The 26,614-nt window shown below is 34.8% G+C and overlaps 1 protein-coding gene across 5 annotated transcripts in view; it reads right to left on the bottom strand.

Moving 5' to 3' along the window:
• Positions 1 to 26,614, bottom strand: part of DYNC2H1 (dynein cytoplasmic 2 heavy chain 1) — a 289,228-nt gene that overhangs the window by 46,645 nt on the left and 215,969 nt on the right. For 3 of the 5 annotated variants that reach the window (XM_046637538.1, XM_046637540.1, XM_046637539.1), the window contains 2 exons: positions 14,654 to 14,863; positions 5,145 to 5,234 (listed from right to left, as the gene is read on the bottom strand). In XM_046637538.1, coding sequence (XP_046493494.1) covers positions 5,145 to 5,234; positions 14,654 to 14,863 — 300 coding nt within the window. Of the gene's footprint in view, positions 1 to 5,144; positions 5,235 to 14,653; positions 14,864 to 21,460; positions 21,594 to 26,614 lie in introns of those variants that run through there. The other 2 variants (XM_046637542.1, XM_046637543.1) reach the window with 2 other exon arrangements.

Genomic DNA, 26,614 nt, shown 5'->3' with positions numbered 1-26,614 from the left:
TTCCAAGACAGGAATAATATAATCTGACTTACGCTTTAACCAGAAGATTTAGACTGCTGGGTTGAGAACCAACTAGAAAGGGGACAAGGGTGGAAGCAGGACTAGCTAGGTGGCAGCTGCATTAATAATGACTTCAGTCAAGGTTGTAGCAGTGAAAGTGGTGAGAGGTGTCTCTGAATATGTTTTGAACACAGAAGCAAGATAATTTTTCTGGTAGAATGCAGACTATGAGAGGAGAGGAGTTAACAAGGGTTCCAAGACTGGGCTTATGCCACAAGAAGATGGAGCTGGCATTTACTTTTATGGGAATGATTTTGGGTAGCACAAGTTTTTTGGTAAACGGCAGAAGTTCAATTTTGAATATGTTAAGTTTGAGATGTTTATTAAAAACATGAGTAAAAATACTGAGTATGCACGAGAGTTAGGAGAGAGGACTGGGCTAGAGCTTAAATCTGAGGATCATCAAAGTTTAGATGAGTTTCAAAGTTGTGAGATCACTAGGGGCGGAGTACAGATAGGAAAGGTCAGAAGGCTGTGCTCTAGGGAATCCAACATTAGAGATGAAGGAGAAGAAAGGCCAGCAAAGCGGACAGATAAGAAGAAAACAGAAGAGTGTGGTGAACTGGAGGCCAACTTATAAAAAGATTTCAAGGGGGAGGATGTGACCATTTTTAAAAAATGTTGCTAATGGATTATGATATGAGCAAAAACTCTGGCAGGTTATTATAGAAATGGTACTTTGTTGTGAGTTCTCTCATTTACCACATAATTTTCATAAACTACTTAACTATTCTTGAATTTGGGGTTTTATTTTTCCTACCTTTAAAAATGGAAAAAACATTTACCTCATATGTTATTTTACTAGATTCTACGTAAAACACATATATGCCTGGCATCTAATATGTGCTCAGTTCTTATAAATGTTCATTTTCTCTTTCTATCCTTCACTGGATCATTTAAAAAGTTTAAACACATGTTTGAAGTGGTACACTGAAAGAAAAGAAAATGATCTAAAGTTCAAATTAGGTAACAAGTACATTTTACTGCTAGGGAAGTGAGAAGAGCTATTTATATGAACCCAAATAGGGCATAATGAGACATTTCTGGATCTAGAAATGCCATTGTAATTCCTTAAAGATAGTAAGGGTGAAAGTACAAGAAGGAAGAGCTAGGGGCTCACCGATTTTTTTCACTGAAGAACCAGTCTTCCTGAGGTGGGCAATAGAAGTAAAAGCAATGTAAAAAGCTAAAGAAGCAATCTTAGTGGCTAAGCTAACAGGAAACATCTTAATAGACGTGCTAGAAACTGTGTGCCTGAATATTAATTTGAACAAAAGACAGGAAGCAGCATCTAAAAAGAGTGTCAGGAAAACACAAGAGTGAGAGGAAAAATCTGCTTCCTAGCATTGCAGGGTGGGAGCTGTGGGAAGGAGTAACATAACGTTAGCAACTGCTGGTAGAAGGAGTACTCAGGCAGTCTAGTACCTAGTGCTCAACTTAGGCCTAATTCAGACAATTCAGGCTATTGCAGGAGGACAAAATTGGGGACCGTGGGGACAGGAGACAGCCCTAAGCAGAGGTACCACAACCTAGAATCACTATTTACTCCTATAGTACTTGCTTTATTGTTTTGATTGTTGTTGCTTATTTAGTTGTCTTTCTTTCCTGATAACTCTAAGGATAGTTTATATGTCATGCTGAATGATATTTATTAATAATAACAAGAACAATAACTAATTCTCTTCATTGCTCAGATTTCCCCAGACTTCAAGGTCCCTAAGAGCTGATATAAACAACAAAATTTCACCATAAAAAGAAAAAAATGGCAAGATTTGATAGTATATGAGTATTCCAGCCACTGGCTTGAGTTAGGACAAAAAAACTGTGCAGAGTTCAAAAAGTCATTATAAATTTTAAAACAAAACACAAGGAACCTACCAGAAGCTAAGTTCTAAAAATTGACACAACGTATATCTATTTGGTTTACCATTCTACATTCAGCAATCTCAGCACAGTTTTGGGCACCAAGATAGAATTTTTTTTAAAGATTGGCACCTGAGCTAACAACTGCTGCCAATCTTCTTTTTTTCCTGCTTTTTCTCCCCAAATCCCCCCAGTACATACTTGTATATTTCAGTTTTTGCTCCTTCTAGTTGTGGCATGTGGGATGCCACCTCAGCATGGCCTGACAAGCAGTGCCATGTCTGCACCAAGGATCCGAACCAGCAAAACCCTGGGCTGCCAAAGCGGAGCACGCAAACTTAACCACTCAGCCACGGGGCCAGCCCCTAGAATTTTTAACTGTAAAGTGAATGAATGTAAGAAATGAATTCTGTGAGGCAGGAACTATATCAATTTATTGAGCATGTTATCTCCAGTACTTCACTCAGAACCTAGCATACAGCAGCTGCTTACTATATTCTTGACTGAATGAATAAATGAAAGCCATCCTTGACTCCAGTCAGTCTCACTTTATTGGTACAAAACCCCTGTAATGAATAGGCACTGTATATGACACTCTCAGTAGCTTGTTCGGTTTCCCTATATGTTATGGCCTAAAATGAAAGGCTCTGGGATCTTTAACTAGGGCTGGAACTGGGCTCAAGCTTCTGTGTACCAGTTTGGATTCAGTCTGATCGTTACACTTTCATAAGAAACCAAAAGCTGCCATTTTCACAGATCTTTGCAACTAGTACTTCTAATTCTCCCTGCCCACCCATGTTCTCATCTCTTTATTCTCCACCTAGGTAGCCATATGGTTTCTCCAGCTTCACAAGTTGCTCTGGATATGTCTCTATGAAACAGAGAAGGTACATATGAAAACAAAGGACCTGGCAGACCCTTGAATAGATGGAAAGTGAATCCCAAACATCAAAGGTTACCTTAGGGAGGTGGACATCTTTGTAAAAATTAAGGCAGAAAAACAAAACAATAAAAAAACCCTCCATATTCCTAAGTGGTGATAGAAATGAAGAATATTACACATTCACGGGTTGGAAGGACAAAAGATAAGCTATGGTCAAGCCTAAATTCTATCTTGAGGGTATTTTATCATTAGAATTAAGGCTAAATGACTATAAAGCTTTTAAGAAAATTACAGAACGGAAAAGTTTTCAGTTTTGATGACCAGTACTCCATATACTCAGTAAGAATAATCATGCCAGACAAATTACAATTCTTGTAAAGTTGTTTTAAAAATTAGTTTCAGTATCAATCTATTTATTGTTATATGCACATAGCATAATTCGTTAAGTGTACTTACACATACAGTGTAAAACAGGCTACCATTTGCAGCATATAAAAAAAGTTTCTGCCCTTTACAAAAATAATCTAAAGCAAACAATATGGACAAATACAGGAAGTGATAAATTATCACAGCTATGCAATTATACCGTACCAAGAACTTCAGAGCATTTCTATATTTTTTTAAGATCACTGATGGACTAATTTGTCCTTCCTCTCTGCCCTCTCCATCCTTTTCCCCTTCCACCTTCCTTCCTTTCATTCTTTTTGGCATTTATTGATAAATTATGTCCAGGCATATACACAGCAGATAGAAACCTGAGTAAATCAGAGTGCTTGCCTGGTTCTTCTCTACCTGCTAATTTTACTCTCATTTTCAGATCCAGCAATTATTTCTCCAATAATCCTACAGCCCAGAGACTGCTTATACTAGAAGTCAAACAAACATTCAGATGAGTCCTGACTCCTCCAAAGGAGTCCCATTTGTACGCTGACAGGATAGAGTAAGAAAAGAAGAAAAGATGAAAAGACGGAAGAACAAGTGAAGACCTTCCTGGAGGAAGTGTCTAAAGAAATGAGAGCAGATGGAATTGAATATAAAGGTCTTGGGATGTGCCTTAAACAGCAGAAGGTCAACTTCTGTTGTATTAGAACAAAGATGATGAAAGTGGGTTCAGACAAATTTGCAGGTGGGAGAGAAGAGTAGGAATTTTCAAGTGGTCATATTTCATAGCTTGAATTTTCTCTGTAAAGCAAGGTATTCTGCTAAGGGAAACGGGAGGCAGTGACAGAATGGTGTCTTCAGGAAAGAAGTGAATGTTTGAGACAATCATTGTGGAATATAGGAGCAGTGCTCAGGGTCCATCCAATACTGGACACTTTATATCTGAAGTGTCAATAGCAGAGCTCAGGAGCTTGTGTATAGACAGAGACTAATCCAAGTTCAATGGTTTTCAGGAAGGATGAAGCACGAGGGAAAGAAAGTTAGGATAAGTGAAGATGCCAGAAAGAGAATGGTTAAAGCTACAAGCCATGGATTCCAGGCTAACTTGGGCAGGATGAGGAAAGACAGTGAACAGACTGGGAGAACACCAAGCAGGATGAGTCTGGAATGTCTAATAAGCAAGAAATTGAGAGTGAAATGTGGTGTGGTCCAAGAGTGATATGAACATTTTAGGGGTTCAAAGGTGGAGCAGTAGCAAGTGATAACAAAGTTAAAGATGTAGACAGATGCATGCGCTTAGACTAAAAGAAAAGCATAGATGAAAACTTCTGCATCTAGAAGGGCAGTGATTAAGTTACTCACATGATATTAGAAGCTGATGTGGTAAATGCTGTTTGTGAAGCAGGCACAACGAGCAGAGGGAGGAGGCAGTAAAGACAGTGCAAAAACCACATGGGAGAAGGGGTATATTGCAAGCACCAACTAATCTATACTATTTGATGTTTCTTAAAAAAAATCGCTCTCTCTCCCTCTGTATCACTCCTCATTCTATTCAATTTTCCTGTAGTTACCTGACTGGGTAACTGTGAAAAAACTTGAACAATTTGAAAGAAAAATAGCAGCTCCCGATAGGAAGGATACACCCTAAAGCAAAACAGTCACAGTTATAAATCAATTTCAGTTAGCATTTATATGATCCATCTATATCAAAATTATAGATTTTTCTGTAAATTCTCAAAAATTACAAAAAGCCACACTAAGCAGAAAGAGCATTCTTTTTTTTAGAGTGCTATATAAAATCACAGATGATAGAATGAGAAATGAATCTATGGTGACTTATGTACAAAATCATAATATTCTCACTAGTTGCTAGCAAAAAAGGTTATCTGCACATGCGCGTCTATAACACAATAGTCATACAGTCATACAATACAATTATTAAATAATTTAGTCTTACCTGTATTGCAAGGGCACGAGCTACAAGACCTCTAAGGTATTGTAAGGGATCTTCTGGACCTTCCCACTTGCTCTGCCATGTGAGGGGACACTGCAATTTAAAAATGTTCCAAATTAAGTGTACATACACACTATTCTATATAAAAGACCTTTTAACATTAGCGTGATGGAGAAAATATTTTGGCATAATTTGCATTATGTGTGTCATGAGTTCACTCCATTAAGTTAAATGTTTTTCTTTGATCTAACTCATTAAAATTAAATGATAGAGACAATACGAATTAATCTGTTTCTCTAAGAGATTTTTTTAAAGCAAAAATTCTTGAAAGAATAAACAAATGAACATAAACTGCTATACAGAAAGTTGCAAACCACGTTTTCTTCAAACAATATTTAGTGCATAATGAAATCAAATTAAGTTTGACAAATTCATTTTTAAGTGGTAAAGATAAAAAACAACCAGTCTTGGTCCCTACAGAAATTCTTTAAGCTATAAATAGAGCAGTACAGTGGAAATTTTATCCATAAAACCACACTGACATATATGATGAAAAGAGAAGAAAGATTCTAAATTAAAATTAAATAAATAAAACCATTCTAAAAAAGTTATCTTTTTAATATCTGACCTAATATTAACTGCATTCTCCATTAATGCATACTTCTTTCCTTCACAATATTCTTTAAGTTCATGTTCATTATAATATTATACCTTTTCTGTAAGGGTTTTCCAAATAATATGTAAATATCATTCAAGCTTCTTAATAGCTTATTTTTCTGAAGTGTAGTAATAAGGAGGGAATATTGGAATCACCCAAAACACTGAGTGATTCTATAGTTGAGAAACTACTCTAGGCTAGAGTATAAACAATGTATGGAAAATAGAAATTATAAGATAATGGAATTTACAATGGAAAAGGACCTTAGGAAACATCTAGATCAATTAATTACTTTAGATGAGTAAAGTAAGCCTTCTTAGGAATATGGTGGATAAGTGCCAGAACTGTGCTTTGAATTGAAACAGGTGTGGTGATTTTAAAATGTGACCCCCAAATCCTTTGACACTTCTCTCAAGTCACAGACACTGAATGCTGTGCTCCTCTCCTTAAATAAGGGTCTGTGAATAGAGCAGAACTGATGCTGAGCCAGTTTCCAGGTCCAGGCCTTAAGAAATGGGTTGCTTGTATTTCCTGTGTTTTGAGACTCTTGATCTTGGAACGCAGCCACCGCATTGTGAAACCCAATTTTTGGAGAGGCCCATGTGGAGATGAAGTAAGGCTCTTAGCTCCAAGAGCACTGACTTGTCAGCCATGTGAGTGAGCTGTGTGGAAGAGACAAGCTTTCTCTACCAAGGCCTACCCAAATTTCAGATTTGTAAGTTTAAAATAAATGATTTTTTAAAAAATGATGATGTTTTGGGGCTGGCCTGGTGGCATAGTGGTTAAGTTCCCACGTTCCACTTCAGTGCCCGGGGTTCACAAGTTCAGATCCTGGGTGCAGACCTAGCACCACTCGTCAAGCCACTGTGGCAGTGTCCCACATAAATAGTGGAAGATTGGCACAGATGTTAGCTCAGTGACAATATCCCTCAAGCAAAAAGAGGAAGATGGGCAACATAGGGCCAATCTTCCTCAAAAAAAAAAAAAAAAAAGATGATGTTTTAACCCAGGAAGGAGGCTGTTTAACTCTCAAACTATACTGGTTTGAATGATAAATTAGAAGGTCATTCAAGTTATTAAAAAAAAGTTCAAATTCGCACAACAATTGGAAGCAAAGTGGTCAATTTAGGGATTGAATCCTGACCTCGTTAGCACCAAAATTTAACTAAATTAACCCAGAATTACCAAAAAACTAAAGCAAGGAAATAAACAAAGTAGATAATAGGTAAAACATAGAGCTGTTGTGACGAGTAGTATCATATATTGAAATAATAAAGGTATCTTGAGGAAAGAATCTGATGATTGAAAATGGCTATTGGTGAGGAATGAGAAATTCTATTCAAAATGTGTACCCTTCTTAAAATAGATGTTTCTTTAGTATTTGTCTTTATGTACTTCTGTGAAATTTATTTCAAGATAATGTTCAATAACAAATTTCTATGCTTTTATATTCCCTGAGGTTTTAAGAATCTACAAACTGTTTCTGTGTTGTTTTTTGTGATACATTCATTTAGCCATAGATTTTGTGTGCTTACGTGCATATGTGTTTAAAAATCTTGTACATATTCATCCAAGCTACATTAAGTTTTGGTAAATAATTCCTAAATTAAAAATAATACATTCACTTTAGGCTCTAAATAGTATTAAACTTACGTAGGGTGAACTCAAAATATAACCAAAAATTATTGATAATATGTTTACCCCCAAAGTTCCTTTGTTCCCCTTTATAATGTATGAGACCTATATCAAAAGCCTATTTTCCAGCCAATTGCTATCTGCTATTAACATGTATTAGTCTGCATTGGTCAATTGTACTTCGAAAAGCTGGAAAAGGGGTCCGCCCAGTGGCGCAGTGGTTAAGTGTGCACGTTCCGCTTCTCGGCGGCCAGGGGTTCGCCGGTTCGGATCCCGGGTGCAGACATGGCACCACTTGGCACACCATGCTGTGGTAGGCGTCCCACATATAAAGTAGAAGAAAATGGGCACAGATGTTAGCTCAGGTCCAAGCTTCCTCACCAAAAAAGAAGAGGACTGGCAGTAGTTAGCTCAGGGCTAATCTTCCCTCCCCTCCCACCCCCCAAAAAAAGCTGGAAAAAATATTAGTTTGAATTTTCTAGAATTATATACCAAATAAATAAAAAATTACTTTTTACCTTCTTTCTTTTGCTATGTATAATTATTTTGAGATTTTTCCAGTGATGCAACAGAATCAGCTTATAAAGTCTCATGTGAGCTGATTCTTAAAATTTTATGATTTATGCAAGCCAGTTGTTAGCCAATATTTAAAATGATAAGAATTTACAACTAAATAAATTTTATTTAAAACAAACCAAACAAATATTCAAAACTCATCACTTCCTAATTATTTTATGACTTATTATCTATGTGTTTGAGATTATTTTTATCTATTGTATCTGTATGGTAGGAATACTAGTCATAGTGTGCTAATGGGCATCTCTTCCCAACTCCGTTCAGTGACCTTGAATTGATAATTTGAAATCAGCAATTATAGGAGTATTTACACCATGGAAATCAGCAAATGCTACAGATCAGGGTTTCTTTTTATAGAGAGCCAGTTGCTAGCATTTGCTAACATTTGCTAGCACAACACTGGATTCATCCATGTTGTTACATAAATCAGTATTCATTCTTTTTATTGCTGATTAGCTTTCCATTTTATGGAGACATCAGAATTTATCATTTAATCTGTTGGAATCTGGGTTGTTTCCAGTTTTAGATTATTAAAAATAAAGCTTCTATGAACATTCATAAATATTTGCATGGGCATATGCTTTCACTTCTCTTAGGTAAACACCATGAGTGGTATAGTGGGCTAATATGCTAAGTAGATATTTAACATTTTAAGAAAAAGCCAAACTATCAGCAGTATATGAGAGTTCCTGCTGTTTCTCATCCATGTCGACACTTAATATGATTTGTCATCTTAATTTAAGCCATTCTAGTGGGTGTGCAGTACTATTTCATTATGATTTTTAAAAACTTCTTTTTTTATTGAGATATAATTCACATGCCATAAAATTCACCCATTCGAAGTACACAATTTAGGAGTTTTAGTAGTTTCACAAGGTTGTACAACCATAACCACTATCTAATTCCAGAACATTTTCATCCCCCTCTAAAAATACTCTGTACCCATGTAGTCAGTTTTCTATTTCTCCATGAACAAAGGATAACTTTTTATTTATTTTAATCTTCTTTAATTTCTTTCAAGGCTGTTATGCCGCTTTCAGTGTACAAGTCTTGCTCTTTTTTTGTTACATGTATTCTCATGTATTTATTCTTTTCAATGCTATTATAAATGGAATTGCTGACAATTTCATTTTTGATATTATAAATGCTATAAGATAGCATTTATTGCTATTGTATAGAAATACAACCGATTTCTATATATTGATATTCTCTTTGTTCTTACATAGATCAGTAGGAATTGATTTATAAGTCTATACAATCAAATTCGGATCCTAAGTCAAGCTAGAGATGAGGCGGTGGGAGAGTTACATTGCAGTATTTGGTAGGCCTTTGGAGAGGAGCATGTGGAGTTCAGTCAACACAAAGCTGATAACTATCTATTATAACAATGACTACCACTTAGCTGCATTATCAAATTAACAAAATATTCAATGAGAGAGGAAATGGAAAGAACGCTGATCTAGGAAACATGACATCAAGATTGCAGTATGGGTTCTGACACTTTACCAGGATAGCAACTCCTTTTAGTTTTAGTTTTCTAATCTAAGTAAACGGGGGATGATGAGAACAGTAAATTGGATAAGGGCTACAAAAGTGCTCTATAACTGGTAAAGTGTTATGTAAAACATAAGCTATTACTTTATTCTAATGGAAAAACACAAATTATTCAACATTAATAATTATCATTTGGTAAAAGAGTTTGGGTATGACTTTCCTAAGTGATTATTTGCATGAAGCTACATAAACAAATTTTAAAAAGAGAATCTTTAAGAAAAAATGGAGTCCTCAACCATTTTATAAGAATTAGCATCTTTTCTTTCCCCCCAAAGACTTGAAGATCAATGATGGAGGTGATCACAGATGTGGACAAAGAGGAGCAAGAGATGGCAGAAAGGTGATGTGGCAGGTGCTAATGTCCTTTTTGACGGGAGTTCTGACTACAGAACAGCGTTTCTCAAACCTTACCATGCATCAGAACCATCTCCAGGGCTTGATAAAACACTAATTGCAGGGTAATACACTTAGAATTTCTGATTCAGTAGTCTGGAGTGGGGCCCAAGAATTCATACTTCTACCAAGCTGTCAGTCGATGCTGATGCTACTGGTCTGGAGGCCACTTTGAGAAACACTGCTATAAAGAAGGCCATGGTAGAGAAAGGAATGAAAGGAAAAATCCGTATAGCAGAGGAGAGCTTAACTCTTACATGTCCTGAAGTTATAAAATAAAATTCTGTAAGTATATATATATATATATATATGCATATTTTAAGAGAGTGCATCTCTTTCCTTCAATTTTCAAAGACGTCAGTGATCCAAAAAAGGCTAAAAACCAGTTGTTCGGAAACTTTTAAAAAGACTTAGGATCCACTAGCAATTTTGCTATATTGTTGAGGGATTCCCCAATTTAAAAAACTAGAAAGCCATTAGTATTACTACCCAAAACATTAGGATAAATTGAAATGTATAGCCAATACATACGTTGGCTTTACAAGAGTACTATTAAAATAATTTTTTAAAAAAGCAATACAATCTATTAATTTCTACAAAACTATAATTCTCTTAGTTCCCTTAATTCTCTTAGCAAGAAAGACGAAGCACTTTAGAGTTGTATCTTTTTAATTTTTGTTGTATCTTTTAAATTATGATTTAATGCTTATGTCCTAATATGTAATACAAGAATAACAGTATTTTAACAAATTACAAGTACTGTGACTTTTTACAAAGAAAATTTCAGATCACCAGAAACTGTCAAGGAAATAAAAGAGTCATAATTCTCTCTAGGAAAATTCCTACTGCAATCATGTCAGACACAGTAAAGAAAATGTCAAGCACTAAATTACATTAAATCATATCACATAATACAGAACCTGTCACATTCAAATGTAATAAAAAATCAAGTTTTCACCCTGAAATAAATGGGATAGTACTAAATTCACAATTTTTGGTAAAATTCATTAGAAAGTAAATGCCAGAAACTATTTTACTGATTTTCCCTTAGTGAAAGTCAGCCTAGTCTCACCTGAATTTCATCGAACACCCTGAAATATTTCCAAACACTGTCTGTGAAACAATTTAAATGTGCTTTGCAAAACATTTTTCATCCTCTGAAAGAATTTTAACAAATTCATCTTCATGCAATTATAAAAATATCTCAAAAATAGTGATATTTCAAAGGCTGTATTTCTTAATTCAAAGTGTAATGCAGAATACTTAATTTAATAAATTAATAATGCGATTGTCTACATCCTACATAAACACATTTTAATTAAGAAATAAGTCATCAGGTCCTGTTGCTATATTAAATACAGAAATACTTAGCAGATCTTAATGGGTCAATAGAAGAGAAAGAAATGTTATAAAGAATTAAAAATCTAGGACCCCTTTTCTAAAATATCCTTTGGTCTTAATCAAGGAAAGTGTTTCATATAATAAAGCTCATTTAGTTCTTTGTTATCCTTCAGTATGATCTAATGTAAGCCACATTATATTACAATCATAAAAAATGATGTAGAGTTAAATTGTTCATTTTTTCAAGTGTTTATGCTTCACCCTTTAATAATTTCAATTAATAGTAGAAGCAAAACAAAAGACCACATTTGCCAATTGCCTCTCATATTTCTCATTAATACCACATAGAATCCTCTTGAACTACCCTATCCTACAGCCTAGCCACCTCTTACTGAGATGAATAAATAGTAACCCACATGGTATCCCTACTTCTATAAATTCGCTTTGCACAATGTTACCAGAGAAATGTTCTAAAAGCTGTTCTTTACATTATGAAATTCTCCTAAAGTAATGATTTAAAAAAGACTAATATTTATAAAGTGCTGGTTACGAGGCAAGCACCTTATCCATGATTTAATTTAATTCTCACAACAATCTCATGAAGTTGGTACCTTTATTATTCTCATTTTACAGATGAGAAAAGTAAAGTTTAGAGAGGTTTAAGCGACCTGCCCAAGGTCACACAGCTACTAAGTGGTAGAAGAGGATTCAAACAGGCAGATTTATTCCAGAGGCCACACTCTTGGTCATTTTGAGGCATTATTTTTACATAAAAATATTCTTAATGTCTACAGCATTGAATCCAAACTCCTTTTTTTGGCTTAAAGACCTCAAAATCTGATCTTACCTTAATTTTACGACACTTCATTGTATACCATGTTCTTATATTATTGCTATCCTCCTTCTAGTCTTAATTCAACTGTAAATTAGTCTATATCATATATTTTGCCCTTAAACAGCAAGTATAAGAACATGACTTGTGTAAAACAGAACAGTAAAAAATACACTCTCATGAGTACTTATCTTTTGATAAATAAATTTAAATCATTTACATTTATTATGGCAACGAGACCTGCCTAGGTTCAAATCCTGACTCTGTCACTACTTGAAGCCGATACCTGTAAATATTCGATAAGATTACCTTTCCACCTTGTTATGAAAAGAAGTTAATTTCGTCAATATGCTGTTTTCCTGTTTAACCTGAGGGGTAACTCAAGGGTCACAAGGATTTATGAGTTTGTTTTACAGAAGAAAGAGAATGCCTTCAAGGATCACCAGATAACCAGCCCCCAGCCGCCATTGATGCCCAGAAGTCAGATTGCCCAGAGGCTTATTAGGAGTGAAAAAAACATGGATTATCCCTTTGGTTGTTTCTCTGAAACTCTTACTGCCACACTCCTCAGCCCTACAAAACCCCCTGCCTTCTTCTCTTGTTAAGGCGGATTTGAGAAGACTCATCCTCCCACCTTCTCCTTTTGGCCAATTCAAATAAACCTTTCTCCATCTCCAAGCACCATGTCTCAGTGTTTGGCTTACTGTGCGCATCAGGCATAGGAACCTGAGATTAAGAGGTTCAGTATCATGTTCACTGTGTGACTGTGGTTAAGTTACTTAACACTCCTCTGTCTCAGGTTACTCTCAGTAAAATGGGGATAATAGTAGCACCATCTTGTGCTAATGTGGTGGTTAAACGAGTTAATTAATGTAAAGTTCTTCAGAGCTCTTAGATCCTTTTCCATTGGTTCCTTCATTGTGTCAAAGAGCTTTCAAGATTGATATACCTACTTCAAATTAAAGACAAATTAATTACAATTTGTAGTATAATACAGTAATACAGTATTTTGACAATCACAGTTGATTAACAGGATAGTAATTTGTACATAAAGGAAAAACTATTTAAATTCAGTAAACAGTGCAAAGCTGATTTTTTTCAAGGGAAAGGGAAAGGAAGATAGGTTGTGGGAGAAGGTCTTTTTGTATATGTGGAAAAGAATTGGATATTGTGATGGACTGAAACTTTGTGTCCCCCCAAATTCACATGTTGAGACCCTAACCCCTGATGTGATGATATTTGGAGATGAGGCTTTAGGGAGATAATTACCTCATAATAGCCCTCATAATAGGATTAGTGCTCTCAAAAGAAAACAGGAGAGAGCTTGCTTCCTTTCTCCTCTCTGCCATGTGAGGACACAGCAAGAAGACAACCATCAGCAAACCAGGAAGTGGGCCTCACCAGACACCAGATCTCCTGGTGACTTGATCTTGAAGTTTCCAGCCTCCAGAATTGTGCGAAATAAATATTTGCTATTTAAGCCACCCAGTCTATAATTTGTTAGAGCAGCCTGAACTGAATAAGACAGAAATCTTTTTTATGTTAATCAGTAAGATCTACGAAGTTCTAGGAAGGCTGTTTTTTATATTCAAACAGAGAAGACTTTAAGGCTGACTATGAGATGTTTCTCCATATTGAGGAGAAACAGCAGGAAAAAACAAAGACTTTTCTTCTAAATTCCTATAGATTCTAGTGAAATTTTTTCCAGATCCCAAGTTCTGCAAGGTTTATATTCTCCAAATAGCTAAAGTTAATCTATGGAAGATATTTCATATTTTTTGTTTCTATCCAACAGATCGAGAATATATGGATTTTGCTATCTTTTAAAATGATCCAATTATTCAGCACGAGATGTATTGATTACCCTTTCTTCTAAAAGTACCCTGATTTTCTACAGGGTAACTATCCTTCCCCTACTTGCAGTATATGTGTTACTGATGGAGCTGAATCCATCCCCAGCTCCTGGCATAGGAATTTGACTGAAGTCTTAGCCAACGAGAGTTTTGCATGCTCTGCCCACAGAACTAGTATGGAACTAGGCTTAAAACACAAGCCAATCAGTTTGGATCAAAGCTAATGCCAAGATTGCTTGAGTTACCAGGAAACAGATGCTTTTTCTGTTGGACTTGTAAATCAGAGGATATAAGACTCAGGCTGCTAGGATATCACCATGTATAGAGGATCTGCCCAAAAGTGAACTCAACAAGGAGGATGTGTGTATGTGTAATGCATATGTATGTGTTTATACACACACACTCACACACACAATATGACTAGATAGATAGATAAATAACAGAAGCTGACATCCTAATGACAACTTTAAGCTCCTGCATCAAGCTGACTTAATGCTAGCTACCATTGGATCCTTCAGGTACATCAGCCAATTAATCCCTATAAGGCTAAAGCTAGTTTAACTTGGGTTTTCTATTATGATTAACTGTAAGACTTCTGACAAATGTATACATGTTTAAAGAGTCACTTTTAGTAATGAAATAGAAACACAAATATTTAGTACTGGCTTACCTTTTGGTTTAACAAAGCACTTGCCAATTTCTGTACTTCTGAACTCAATAATGTAGTTCCTCTGATGACTTTGCTGAGAGCAGCAAGAGATTGGTGAACACTTTGTACTAAGCGAATGGCATTAAATTGCTCAAGAACGATGAACGATACTATAGGAGATCCTTGTCGATCATTAGGAGGAGACACTTTCTGATGAATCAGGTTTGAATTCTAAAAGAATAATACGTCACATTTACTGAAAAGTAACAAAAACCACAGATATAGTAAAATACTTCAAGAGTTATTAAAACCTTTTGTTGTTCTATCCTGTTTTAAAATACTCTTGATTTATGAATGGCCAAATGTATTAAATTTGTAATTACAGAAGAAGGGAATTCTGGAGTTCACCAACATTTAAAGTGGTGTGGGGTGGGAAATGAGAATAGCAGGTGGGAATTAAGAAAGGGTAACCACACTGAGAAGCAGTAGCCAATATAGTAGGAAAAATGGAAAGAATGGCACCATATAAGCCAATGCAAAGAGAGCAGAACAGCTACACTACAACTCTATCAATATAAAGATAGCAAAAGAAATTATGGCTTTGAAATAAAATGTGAACAGACATTTAATCCAATTTGAAAATTACTTGTATATATATATATATATATATATATAAAAGAAAACCACACTGAAAATCTTGTACTAAAGACTAGTGAATATTATATCTAAGTATTTATTTCTACATCTATACTTTTAACAGAGGCTCTGATATACGAAATTTTATCAAATTTCATATAAATTACATATATCAAATTATTAACAAAAACTCAAGGAATTTTGGTTATTTCTAAACAGCTTATGTGGTTAAGAAGACAAAAATTCACCTTCAATAGTACTCTAAAAGTGTCAAAGAATTGTCAAGAGATAAATTTGGGAAGTCCTTTCTCTTACCTACTATCCATTATCCTAATTTTCTTTATATACGCTGCTTACAATCCTCGTTAAGGATCCCTTCTCTTTGTTCTAATGGTTGTCACATTCTTATATTGTACAAGAGCATTGATTCTTTTTCATCTATTTAGCATGATAAATAATTAAATAATATGATGATCTAGCATGACTATTACCATTAAACAAATCACCGTTAAATAAATTTTATTGGCATAAGATCATTCCTGAAGACAGATTTAGGCTATGAGCTCAAATTTAGGCATTTTTATTTCTATTATTGCTATATTTAAAATATTAAAGCTGCTGAAATCATTTTTGAGACATATACATATAAATGTACATACTTAAATAAATAATTGGTCATAAACTCAAAACCAAATCTAGAAAAGAAAAAAACTATAACATCAAAAATTAATTAAAATTATTACCCTGAGATTGAAATAGAATTAACCATTTGAGCCAGAGCATGGAATAAATAATACTAAACACATCTCCAACCTAAATCAACTAAGTAATAAAACTGACATAAAATTTGCATTGTAGACTTTCCATAATTCCGTCTGTTAAAATAACAGTCCTGGAAGTGAATAATATATGATATTTAAATATTTATCAATCTGATACTAAGCAAGATTAGAAAATGATTTAGTTTATTTAAAGTAGATTTTGTGGATTTTAACCATTTTATTAAGTTGATGTGACAAATTTGCAGTTTGCACTGTTACTTTATACAAGAACACTCAATCTTAGATCATTCAAGCAATATTCCATCTATCTACAATCCAAGAAAATAGAAAGCTTATTGTACTGAACTTTTAAAAAGGTTTATTTAGAAGAGTAGTGATCAAGAATACTTAAAATTCAAAGAGAGTTCAAGTAAGCACTATGGTCTAGAGATGTGCAGCAAGTATAAAACATACATTGGATTTCAAAGTCTCGATATGAAAAACGGATGTAAAATATCACAGTAATAATTTTTTATATTGATCACATGTTGAAATGCTAGTATTTTGGATATATCAGGTTAAATAAAATATATTATTAAAATTTATTTCACCTATTTCTTTGTACTTATTTAATGTGCCTACTAGAAAATTTAAAATTACATATATGGCTCGCATTTCAGTTTCACATTATATTTCTATCACACAGTGTTGGTCTGGAGGCTATCAAGTAAAATGCTATAAGTTCAGCTATAAGAACAAAAGAACAGAGGGAAAAATAGCATACAGTAAGGTCTCAAAAAGTATTTGACTAATGAAAGATGAAAAAACATCGTGAAGAAAAAATGAAGAATAGTAAGGCAAGCTGCAGAATATAAGCTGTGATAAATTAATGAGGGGAAAAAATATAGCAGAAGATAGCAAAGTGTACTGTAATATATATTATAACATATTTCCTACAAGCCTTCACAAAATGTTAATAAAATGTTACACAACTAGAGGGACCCACAACTAAAAAATATACAACTATGTACTGGGGGTATTTGGGGGAGAAAAAGCAGGAAAAAAAAAAAGAAGACTGGCATTAGTTGTTAGCTCAGGTATTAATCTTTAAAAAAAAAAAAAGAGTAAGATAACTCTAACTCTAAAAATAAATATGCTTTATACATTCTAAAAGAATGAAGTGTAGGAAAGATTTATAGCAGTAGTAACATGTTAGAGTGTTACATAATCTTAAGACTAAAAGATCTCAAATTATTATTTATAATTCAAATATAGCTAAAATCACCAAGAGTAAATTACAACATCTATATAGGATGATTTTTGGTAAATCTATCAAAGGATGATAGTCATATATTTAGTCAATTGATTATTATAAGAAAAGCTTCTTTTATGAGTGAATACAATTGACTGAACCGTGTACTTTCAAAGAATGGCTTTGACATTTTAAAGTTCATCTTTTTATTGAAAAGCTAAGAGAATTCAGAGAAAATCATTATTTGATTTTGGAGCTGCTAGGGGAAAAAGGTTACGTATATTTTAAAACTTAACCATATGTCAAACTAAGAAGCTTCTGCATAGCAAAGGAAATCATCAACAAAACAAAAAGACAACCTATCATTTGGGAGAAGATATTTGCAAATCATATATCCAATAAAGGATTAATATCCAAAATATATAAAGAACTCATGCAACTCAACAATAACAAAACAAACAACCCGATTAAAAAATGGGAAGAGGATCTAAACAGACATTTTTCCAAAGAAGATATACAGATGGCCAACAGGAACATGAAAAGATGTTCAACATCACTAATTATTAGGGAAATGCAAACTGAAATCACAATGAGATATCACCTCACACCTATCAGAATGACTATTATTAAAAAGACAAGAAATAAGCATTGGAGATAATGCAGAGAAAAGAGAATCTTGATACACCGCTAGTGGAAACATAAATTGGTGCAGCCGATACAGAAAACAGCATGGAGATCTCTCAAAAAATTACAAATAAAAATACCATATGATCCAGCTATTCCACTTCTGGATACTTATCCAAAGAACACAAAAACACTAATTCAAAAATATATATGCCCCTCTATGTTCACTGAAGCATTATTCACAATAGCCAAGACTTGGAAACAACCTAAATGCCCAAAGACGGAAGAAAGGATACAGAAGATGTGGTATTATATAGATACAATGGAATATTACCCCATCATAAAAAAAAGATAGAATCCTGCCATTTGTGACAAAGTGGATGGAACTTGAGGGCATTATATTAAGCAAAATAAGTCAAATGGAGAAAGTGCAATACTGTATGATTTCACTTATATGTGAAAGATAAAAACAACAACAAACACACACACAGACTCAGAGAATAGATTGGTGGTTACCAGAGGGGAAGAGAGGTGAGAAGAGGGCAAAAGCAATAAAGGGAGACATTTGTATGGTGATGGATGGCAACTAGATTTTGGGGGTGAACACAATGTAGTCTATACAGAAGTCCAAATATAATGATGTACACCTGAAATGTATATACTGTTATAAACCACTGTTACCTCCATAAAAACAACAACAACAACAACAAACCCAATTATTAGGCAAGGAATATCTTTTGGGTAAGAAAAATTAGTCTAATTTGGTGCAATTTAGGTGTGAATCCAAGATTTTTGTGTTTTAACTGAAATAACTTCCTAAGTGGGATATATTAAAATGTATTTACATAAAATGGATGACACATGGAAGTATTATTTTTCTTATGTTAATAATTAGAGCTTTCAGGAAATGGTTCTCTCTTAGGAAGAGAGAGACCTTCTGTCACCAAGGGAAATTTAAGCAATGACTAGACCAGAGGTTAGCAAGTTTTTCTGTGTTAGTCCAGACAGTAAATATGTCAGGGTTTGTGGGCCATAACATCTCTGTCATAACTACTCAACTGCTGTTGTAGTGCAAAAGAAGCCACAGGCAGTATATAAACAAATAGGTGTGGCTGGGTTTCGATAAAATTGTCTTTACAGTAACTGGTGGCAGGTCAGATTTGGCCCATAAGCTGTAGTTTGCCAACCTCTCAGCTTATTATTTATTCAAAATGCTATGGAGATTCATATACTGGTCTAGATAACATTAGAGTCCTTTCCAGATCTGCGATTCAATGAAATAACAAGACACGAGTTACAGTCTCTATGTGTATATTTACCCATGGCTTATAAAACAGTAATCAGCAACTGGACAGAGGTATTTTTTTTCCTTGTCATATGATCATGTCTTTGTCCAAGATACATTTTCTATGATACAGAGGAAGACATTAAAAGACTCAACCCACAATCGTTTTAGAAAGCAAAAGAGAAAATCAGATATAGAAACAAACAAAAGTGGGATGGCTCTATAAGGGCTATAGAAAAAGTGGTAATATCTTCATTTTCATGTGGTAGAAATTTTACTTTTGCCCTCCAGTAACCCTTCATTCTTCTTTAGAAAATCATGTCCTAATATCTCTCTGGGGCAGAAACAACCTTTCCCAAGTCTTAGTCCTTACGTTTCTGGTGGAGTTGACTCAACTCAATTCCACAAATTAGCATGTGACTTAATAAAGCTTAACTAATTAGAGCCTTCTCCTGACCATGGCGATTGGCTCAGGGATGGCACACGACCAAACAGAGATAATGAAACATGGTAAGAATTGTGCTGGGTTTTCTGATAAAGAGATGTGTTCCTTTTCACTGGAACCTAAGAGAGCATAAGGTAGAGAACAGGTGTAGTCATTTTGTGACAATAAAGAGAGAGGCTGTATGAAAAATGGTGCCAACACAGAGGAGAGCAGGGCATATGCGTGTGTGTATGTGTGTATGTGTACACACACATGTATACATACACACAGATACATATCCTATCAGTTTCAGTGCATCGGATCTTTCAGAATATATTTATATAATATTATAATTGCACGTATATAATACATGCATTATATGTATATGTACATAATTATATATATATATACACATATATATTATATGTATAGCTTAGATTCCTAAACCTGGCGACAACTATTCCTTTTCATATCAGGTTATCAGGTGGATCAAAGAAAACCAAAGCAGTCATGTTTTAATGCTCATTTCATATAATTTAGTTAGAATTAAAGGTATACTACTTAATTGAGCAAGCAGAGCTCAACCAGGACAAATGCGTGCTAACTACCCAATAAATTGTTTAAATCAGAAATGTTGAAGAATTGAAATAGAAGGCAAAATTGCTGGTGGCTAGTAGGGTAAGTAAAGCCAAGGCTGAAAGATAGAGGAGGGGGGTATTTTGAGATGATGCACTGAAGTTGATGTCATAAGCTGTTACATCTTTTTAAAAGAAAAATCGAGAAGCAGCTAGGGAATGCTAGTAGAAAGGAGCTTTTGTTTTAAATATAAATTTGCTAATTTTATATGCCTTGAGAATTTCATGGCTTTTATTTACAATACTATGATATTAATAAAGACTAAACCCAGTAGTTACCCCTAGGGAGAGAGGTATAGGATTCTCAGACATCACTGTCAAGAGGACCTTTAGCTTTGTCTGTATCCCTTCATTCTCTGACAGAAAGCCATTATTCCTATATAACTTGAGTATGTAAAACAAAATGACAAATTTTTTTCAAAACTCAGTAATTAATACAAAAACGGCATATTAATAAAACCATATTTGTTTCTAGGAAAGTATCTTTAATAGGCTATCTGTTACACAACTTGGCCAGAGAAATGATACTGCTGCTGTGTGAAGCTATCAGGAAAAGAGGTAATTTAGTAGAATAATAGAATGATAACACAATCTCACATTCAGAGACCTAATAGAGACCGTGATATTTAAGGGGAAGAGTGCCTAACATTCTAGAGTAGTGACTATGTGCCAGGCACATCATGCATTTCTATGTGAAGTTATTTTGTTACATTTTATCAGTTTCAGCAAGATAAAAAAAGTGATAGAGAAGAGTGGATTATGAAGAATGATAAAGAATGTCACAAAATTTGAGAATTTGTACCTGTTTGGAGGAAATAATAGAAGGACATTTTGTTCAAAATGGACCTAAAATGAATAGCTTATCTTTTCTTCCATGACCTCCTAAGGTATATTTTTCCATGACAATGGAATGCCTTTTGCTATGCTTATGTGACTCTTAGAAAGACAATAAGACAGCACAAAATGTTCTTGTGTGTGTGTGTGTGTGTGTGTGTATGTGTTGTTTTAAAGTTTGAGAAGAGCCCAACTATTGTAATAGAGTGAGAAAACTGGTTTATAACTTTAAGGCTAAAAGTAACAGCATTTCAACAATCAGTGTACAGATTCAATGAGAAAATTAAAAAAAATTCCAACACTGCACAATATCATTACTTAACAGAAAAAGAGTCTACAAACAAAGCATAATAACTTAAGAGACACACAGAACTTACTTTATAATTGCTCGAAATAAGAAGTAGAGAATTTCCACTTCTGTTTTTAGCAGAACTAGATACTGCTGAAAACAATTAAATACGTTGAATAAGTTAAAGCATCTTCTTAAATATACCCAAATGCAACCACAGGCTGAGAAGAAAGTAAGAAATAATTATTCAAACACTAAGTTTTGGGGTTTTACTCTTCATATTCATTAATTTCATCCTGTGTGTGAACACAAGGTATTCTAGATTAGAGATAGATTATTTATCAGTTACCTCACGATAAATAATGTGTGTTGCCCCTACCCCCTTGTCCTATGCCCTACCTTTGGGGTGACCAGATGAGGCCTAGATCAATTATCCTAAGCAAGTAGCCAGATACTCCACAGGTGCGGAATACAAGGGATGGGAGAAGCGGTTATTCTCTACTTCTAAAGAGGAAGGAGACAACTGTCCTCTTCCCCTCCAAAGAGGATGTTCTAGGATACTAATGGGTTTGAATTCTAACCAACACTGTGGTGTGTAAATAAAATCTCTCCAGGAGCCAAGTGATCTAGAGATGCTTTATCCCTTTTAACATGTAAATACCTAGGGAGACAACACTCTAGTCTCTCTAGCACCCTGGGGCTTAACAGGAACTTAGTCAAGGCTGTAACTTTTGGCCCTCTTAGAGAGATAATAGAAATTTCATTATTGTTTCTGATCTGAGCAATTAACTAGACAAATGGTTACAAAGCTAATTCTCATGATGTGAAGTCACATAAGACTGAGGCTTCTTACGGGAATCCTAAGAAATCCAGAAAGGTTTTTATTTCTCCACATTAAGGGTGAGAGAATGGCAAGCAAGCCATTCAAGTTCCCTGATGCTGGTGAACCTGAATTTTAGAAGTCATGGACACAGGCCTGGAGACCAGAGATAAAGTCCACTATCTGCTCAAGGTGGAGAGGTTAAAAGAATACCTGCAAAAAACTGAAACCCCAAATGACCACACTGCTAGTAGAACGGTGAAATAGAAATAAACTGCCTTCTGCCCATCACCTCTGCCCCAAGGGCTACAAAGAAAACTGCATATGTTAAAATTTGGTACTAATTGGAGGGGGGAGACTATGTGTGGGGATCTCTCCTCAAAAATAATTGTCACAATCAGAAATTTAGTGGTAGTTCTATGCACCACTACCTTGAGGTTGCAATAAACTTCAAGAAGATATTTAACTTATATGGTTTCCAGACTACTGGTATCTCAAAGTTATTTGAAAGAAGCATGATCCTGACCTGACCGAAACCTAACCCTAAACCTACACTATAAATTGGATGGTAGAATGCATTTTAATTCTAGACCACAAATAATTCCCACAGGTAAAGTTACCAAAATAACTACTAGCCCATGGATTTAATAAACACAAAATACTATACAAGTAAATAAGGCACTACTATCAAGTTATCATGTACAATGTAGAGAAGAAACTGTCAACGAAAATAATCCATAACCAATCTATAAATGAAAATTTGGGTGAGTTTATTCTGAGCTTAAATCTTAGGATTATAATCCAGGAGAGTCTTTCCACAAAGGAACAGAGCACTCCAAAGAAGTGGGGGTATACAAGTTGGTTATACACCCTCAAAGAGTATGTTTCACATATGATTGAAATGTCCCTTTAGAATAGTCATGAGGCTGCTCTGTCAGCACAGCGATTGATGGAAACGGCAGATAGGTCTGCTGTCTCAGTGAACGGCCGCGGGGTGGCAGGTGTGTTGCCTCAGGCTGGGGGGGTCACAGATGAGCGCTGCAATCGGTTCCCAGCCTAAAGAAAGATGCTTAATCTTTTAAGGAGATGCCAACGTTGGGAGGGGGAGGGAAGTTGCACCTTTATCTCAAGGGCCTTTTGCTCTTGCCATAGGGAATCTCTAAAGCAGATATACAATGCATGCTCAACGGCCTCAGTCAGGCCCTTTTGGAAAGACAAAGTCAGGCCGAATTAGGTTTACACCAAACGGCTTCCTCATATATTCCAATATATCCTATTACTTGCCATTTTTATTTGTAAAAACAAATCCACAAAGACTTCAGGTATTGGAATAATCACACACAGAACACAAAACAATTATGTTAACGTTTCTAGAAATGATAGAAAGTTGTGAACAACAAGCAGATTTCGAAAAGAAACCAAGAGAACTTTTAAAAATGAAAAAATATAATTAAACTGTGAAACTTTAATATTAGATCAGATTTAGTTGAAATACTAGCAAATGAATGAACTGGAAGACAGATCTGTAGAATTTATCCAGAATGCCATTACATAAAAAAATGAAATGGGAAATACGAGAAATAAGTTATGACACATGATGAATAGAGAGAAAAGGTCTAACATATATCTAATCAGAGTTCCAGATGAGAGAAATAGTAAAGCAGAGTCAGTATTTGAATAACCAATACCTTGCCAGTACTGATGAACAGCAGCAATCAAAATTCAAAAAGCCCATCAAGTGATAAGTAAGATTTAAAAATGAATTGAATGGATGGATTAAAGAGAGAGAGTAAACAAATCCACACTGAATCTCATCAGAGTAGAAGTGCAGAAAACCAAGGCAAAGAGATCTTAAAAGCAGCAAGAGAGAAAAGATAGATCAAAGGAACAAAAACTGACTTCTCAATAGCAACAAGAGAAACCAGAGGGAGTAGAATTATCTCTCACTACATCTTCAATATAACGAGAGACAACAGCCGCTAATATAGAAAAATTTTATACATTTTAAAACAGAGAATAATTTAAAGGCATTGTCAGATAAATAAAAACACCAAAGAACTCTTTCTGTACTTCAGGCAGAAGTGAGGTGGACTCAGATGGAAATGCCTGAGCTGCAGGAAGGAATAAAGGACAGTGAAAGTGATAAATGTGGGGCAAAGCCAAACAGGCATCAAATGCAAACAATAAAAAAAGACTGAAATACACAACAATAATTGCAAATAAAGTTGGAGTTGGGTATAACGTCCCAAGCTTCTTGAATTCTTTGCCGGGTAGGCAAACATATTTAGTTTAACTTTGATAAGCTATGTATGTACAATAAAATATCTAGGATACCACTAAAAAGGTAGAAAACGTGTGTTAATTTGTAAACTAAGAGAGAAAAACATGAGAGAAAATAATCAATCCAAAGGAAGACAAGGAAAGAATGAAAAAAAAAGTAGGAAAAATATAAAACATAAGATATAATACAAAGTAATCCAAATTAATGTAAACAGACTAAATGTTCCAGTGAAAGACCAAAGAAAATCCAGCTATAGGCTCTTTATAAGACATATCCATAAAAAGAATGATTCAAAAATTGAGAGTAAAAGTCTGAAATAAGATACATCTAGCAAAGAGTAACTAAAAAAAGCTGAGATTTATTAATATAAGAAAAATAGGAAAAACACTATGAGAGAATTACTTTACAATGATAAAGTTTAAATTATCAGGAAGAAGCAGCATTTCTATAATTATATAATTTGTATAATTCAAAAACTGATAGTAAAAAACCATTATATATAAAATATGAGCAAAACATTTTAAAAACTTGATCTAACAGATGTAATTTGGTCATAAATTTCAAAAGATTTGTGTCATAAGACCACATTCTCTGATCACAATATAGTTATAATAGAAATCTATAACTAAAAGGTAACCAAGAAAGCAACTTATGAATAAAAACTGGATTACAGAAAATGAAATTATAATGGGATTTAGAAAATATTTGAAACTGAGCAATAATGAAAACTGTATATACATATAAAATGTGTAGGATTCAGTTAAAATAGTAATATAGCCTTCAGTGTTTAGATTAAGGAAAAAAAGGTGAGGGGGAATTACTGAATCAAACCCCCAAATCAAGAAGCAGAACGTTGCAAAAAGAAGAGACTAAAGCAAAGGAAGTACAAATGAAGAGGCACACCATATCCTTGGAGAGGAGAGATCTCTCAGCTCCAAATCAACCCCTCTTTCTATTCTCTTTGTGTATAGCTTTGTGATGCTGAGGCTGAGACTCCGAAAACTAAAGTTCTCCTTTGCCAGCTGCTGTCCTGTTAGGTTCTGACAAATGGAATTTCTAGAGGAGAATGGAAAGTAGGAATAGGAGAAAAGGAACTTCATCTTTCCTGTTGCTTGATTCTTCTTAGCATCCTCCCAGCAGCAGCCCTTAACCCCTAGCAGCAGCAGCTGGTTCCAGCATCCAGCTTATTTTAGGACCTGAGAATCAGCCACAGCACCCCCTCAGACAGACAGTACTTCTGAGGAGGCAGCACTCCGTCCTGAGTCTGAGCCCCAGCTCTCTGGGGCCTTTCTCTAAGTTTCTAGGTTTTGATTACCTCAGACTCTTCTCTTTGTTCCCCTAAAACCTGGGAAGGTATTGCTTCCTGCAAATATCTCAGTTATTCAACTATTCCTTTTTTGCTTTTTCTCAGCCCTCTAACACTTGTATAACCAATTCCCTATATTATATTATCTGTTGAAATACCTGCTGTGTTTTGTGCTTAGCTGACTGGAATCCCACAAGTAAAAAGCAAGTCACTATAAATTATATATTTCTTCTTATCAAAAGAAATAAAACATCAGGTTTTTTTTTAGGGGGGTGGTGGTAGCGAAAGCTTTACTAAAAACTAAATTTCAAGAGAAATCTTCACTTGGAACTTGCTGAAAACATGGATTATATTTGCTGAGTTTCAGAAGTTTTCAAAAGCACAAAAACAGCTCTATATCCAAATGAGAAATCCTTTTATCCAATAATGGTATATATTCTAGATATGTTCCCTACCTTAAAGTTCCTAAAACCAGAAAATAGTAATCATATTTTATATGATTTCACCTTAATTAAAAGGAAAGAAGAGGGCCAGCCCTGGTGGCCTAGTGGTTAAGTTCTGTGCATTCTCCTTCAATGGCCAGGGTTCAGTTCCTGAGTGTGGACCTGCACCAGTCATTTCGTGGCCATGCTGTGCCAGCAGCCCACATACTAAAAAACAGAGGAAGACTGGCATGGATGTTCGCTCAGGGTATATCTTCCTCAGCAAAAATAAATAAATAAAAGAAAGAAAATTGGACAAGAGTCTGGGAGGAAGAAATCAATTTAAAAGATATTTTTAGTTGAAGAATATAAACAATACTAGTCCTATTAATTGTTTATTCTAGCACTCTGGA

Source organism: Equus quagga, chromosome 14, assembly GCF_021613505.1.
Source record: "Equus quagga isolate Etosha38 chromosome 14, UCLA_HA_Equagga_1.0, whole genome shotgun sequence".
Taxonomy (NCBI): domain Eukaryota; kingdom Metazoa; phylum Chordata; class Mammalia; order Perissodactyla; family Equidae; genus Equus; species Equus quagga.
Note: the sequence above shows the minus strand (reverse complement) of the source record. Positions and strands in the feature narration are given on the sequence as shown.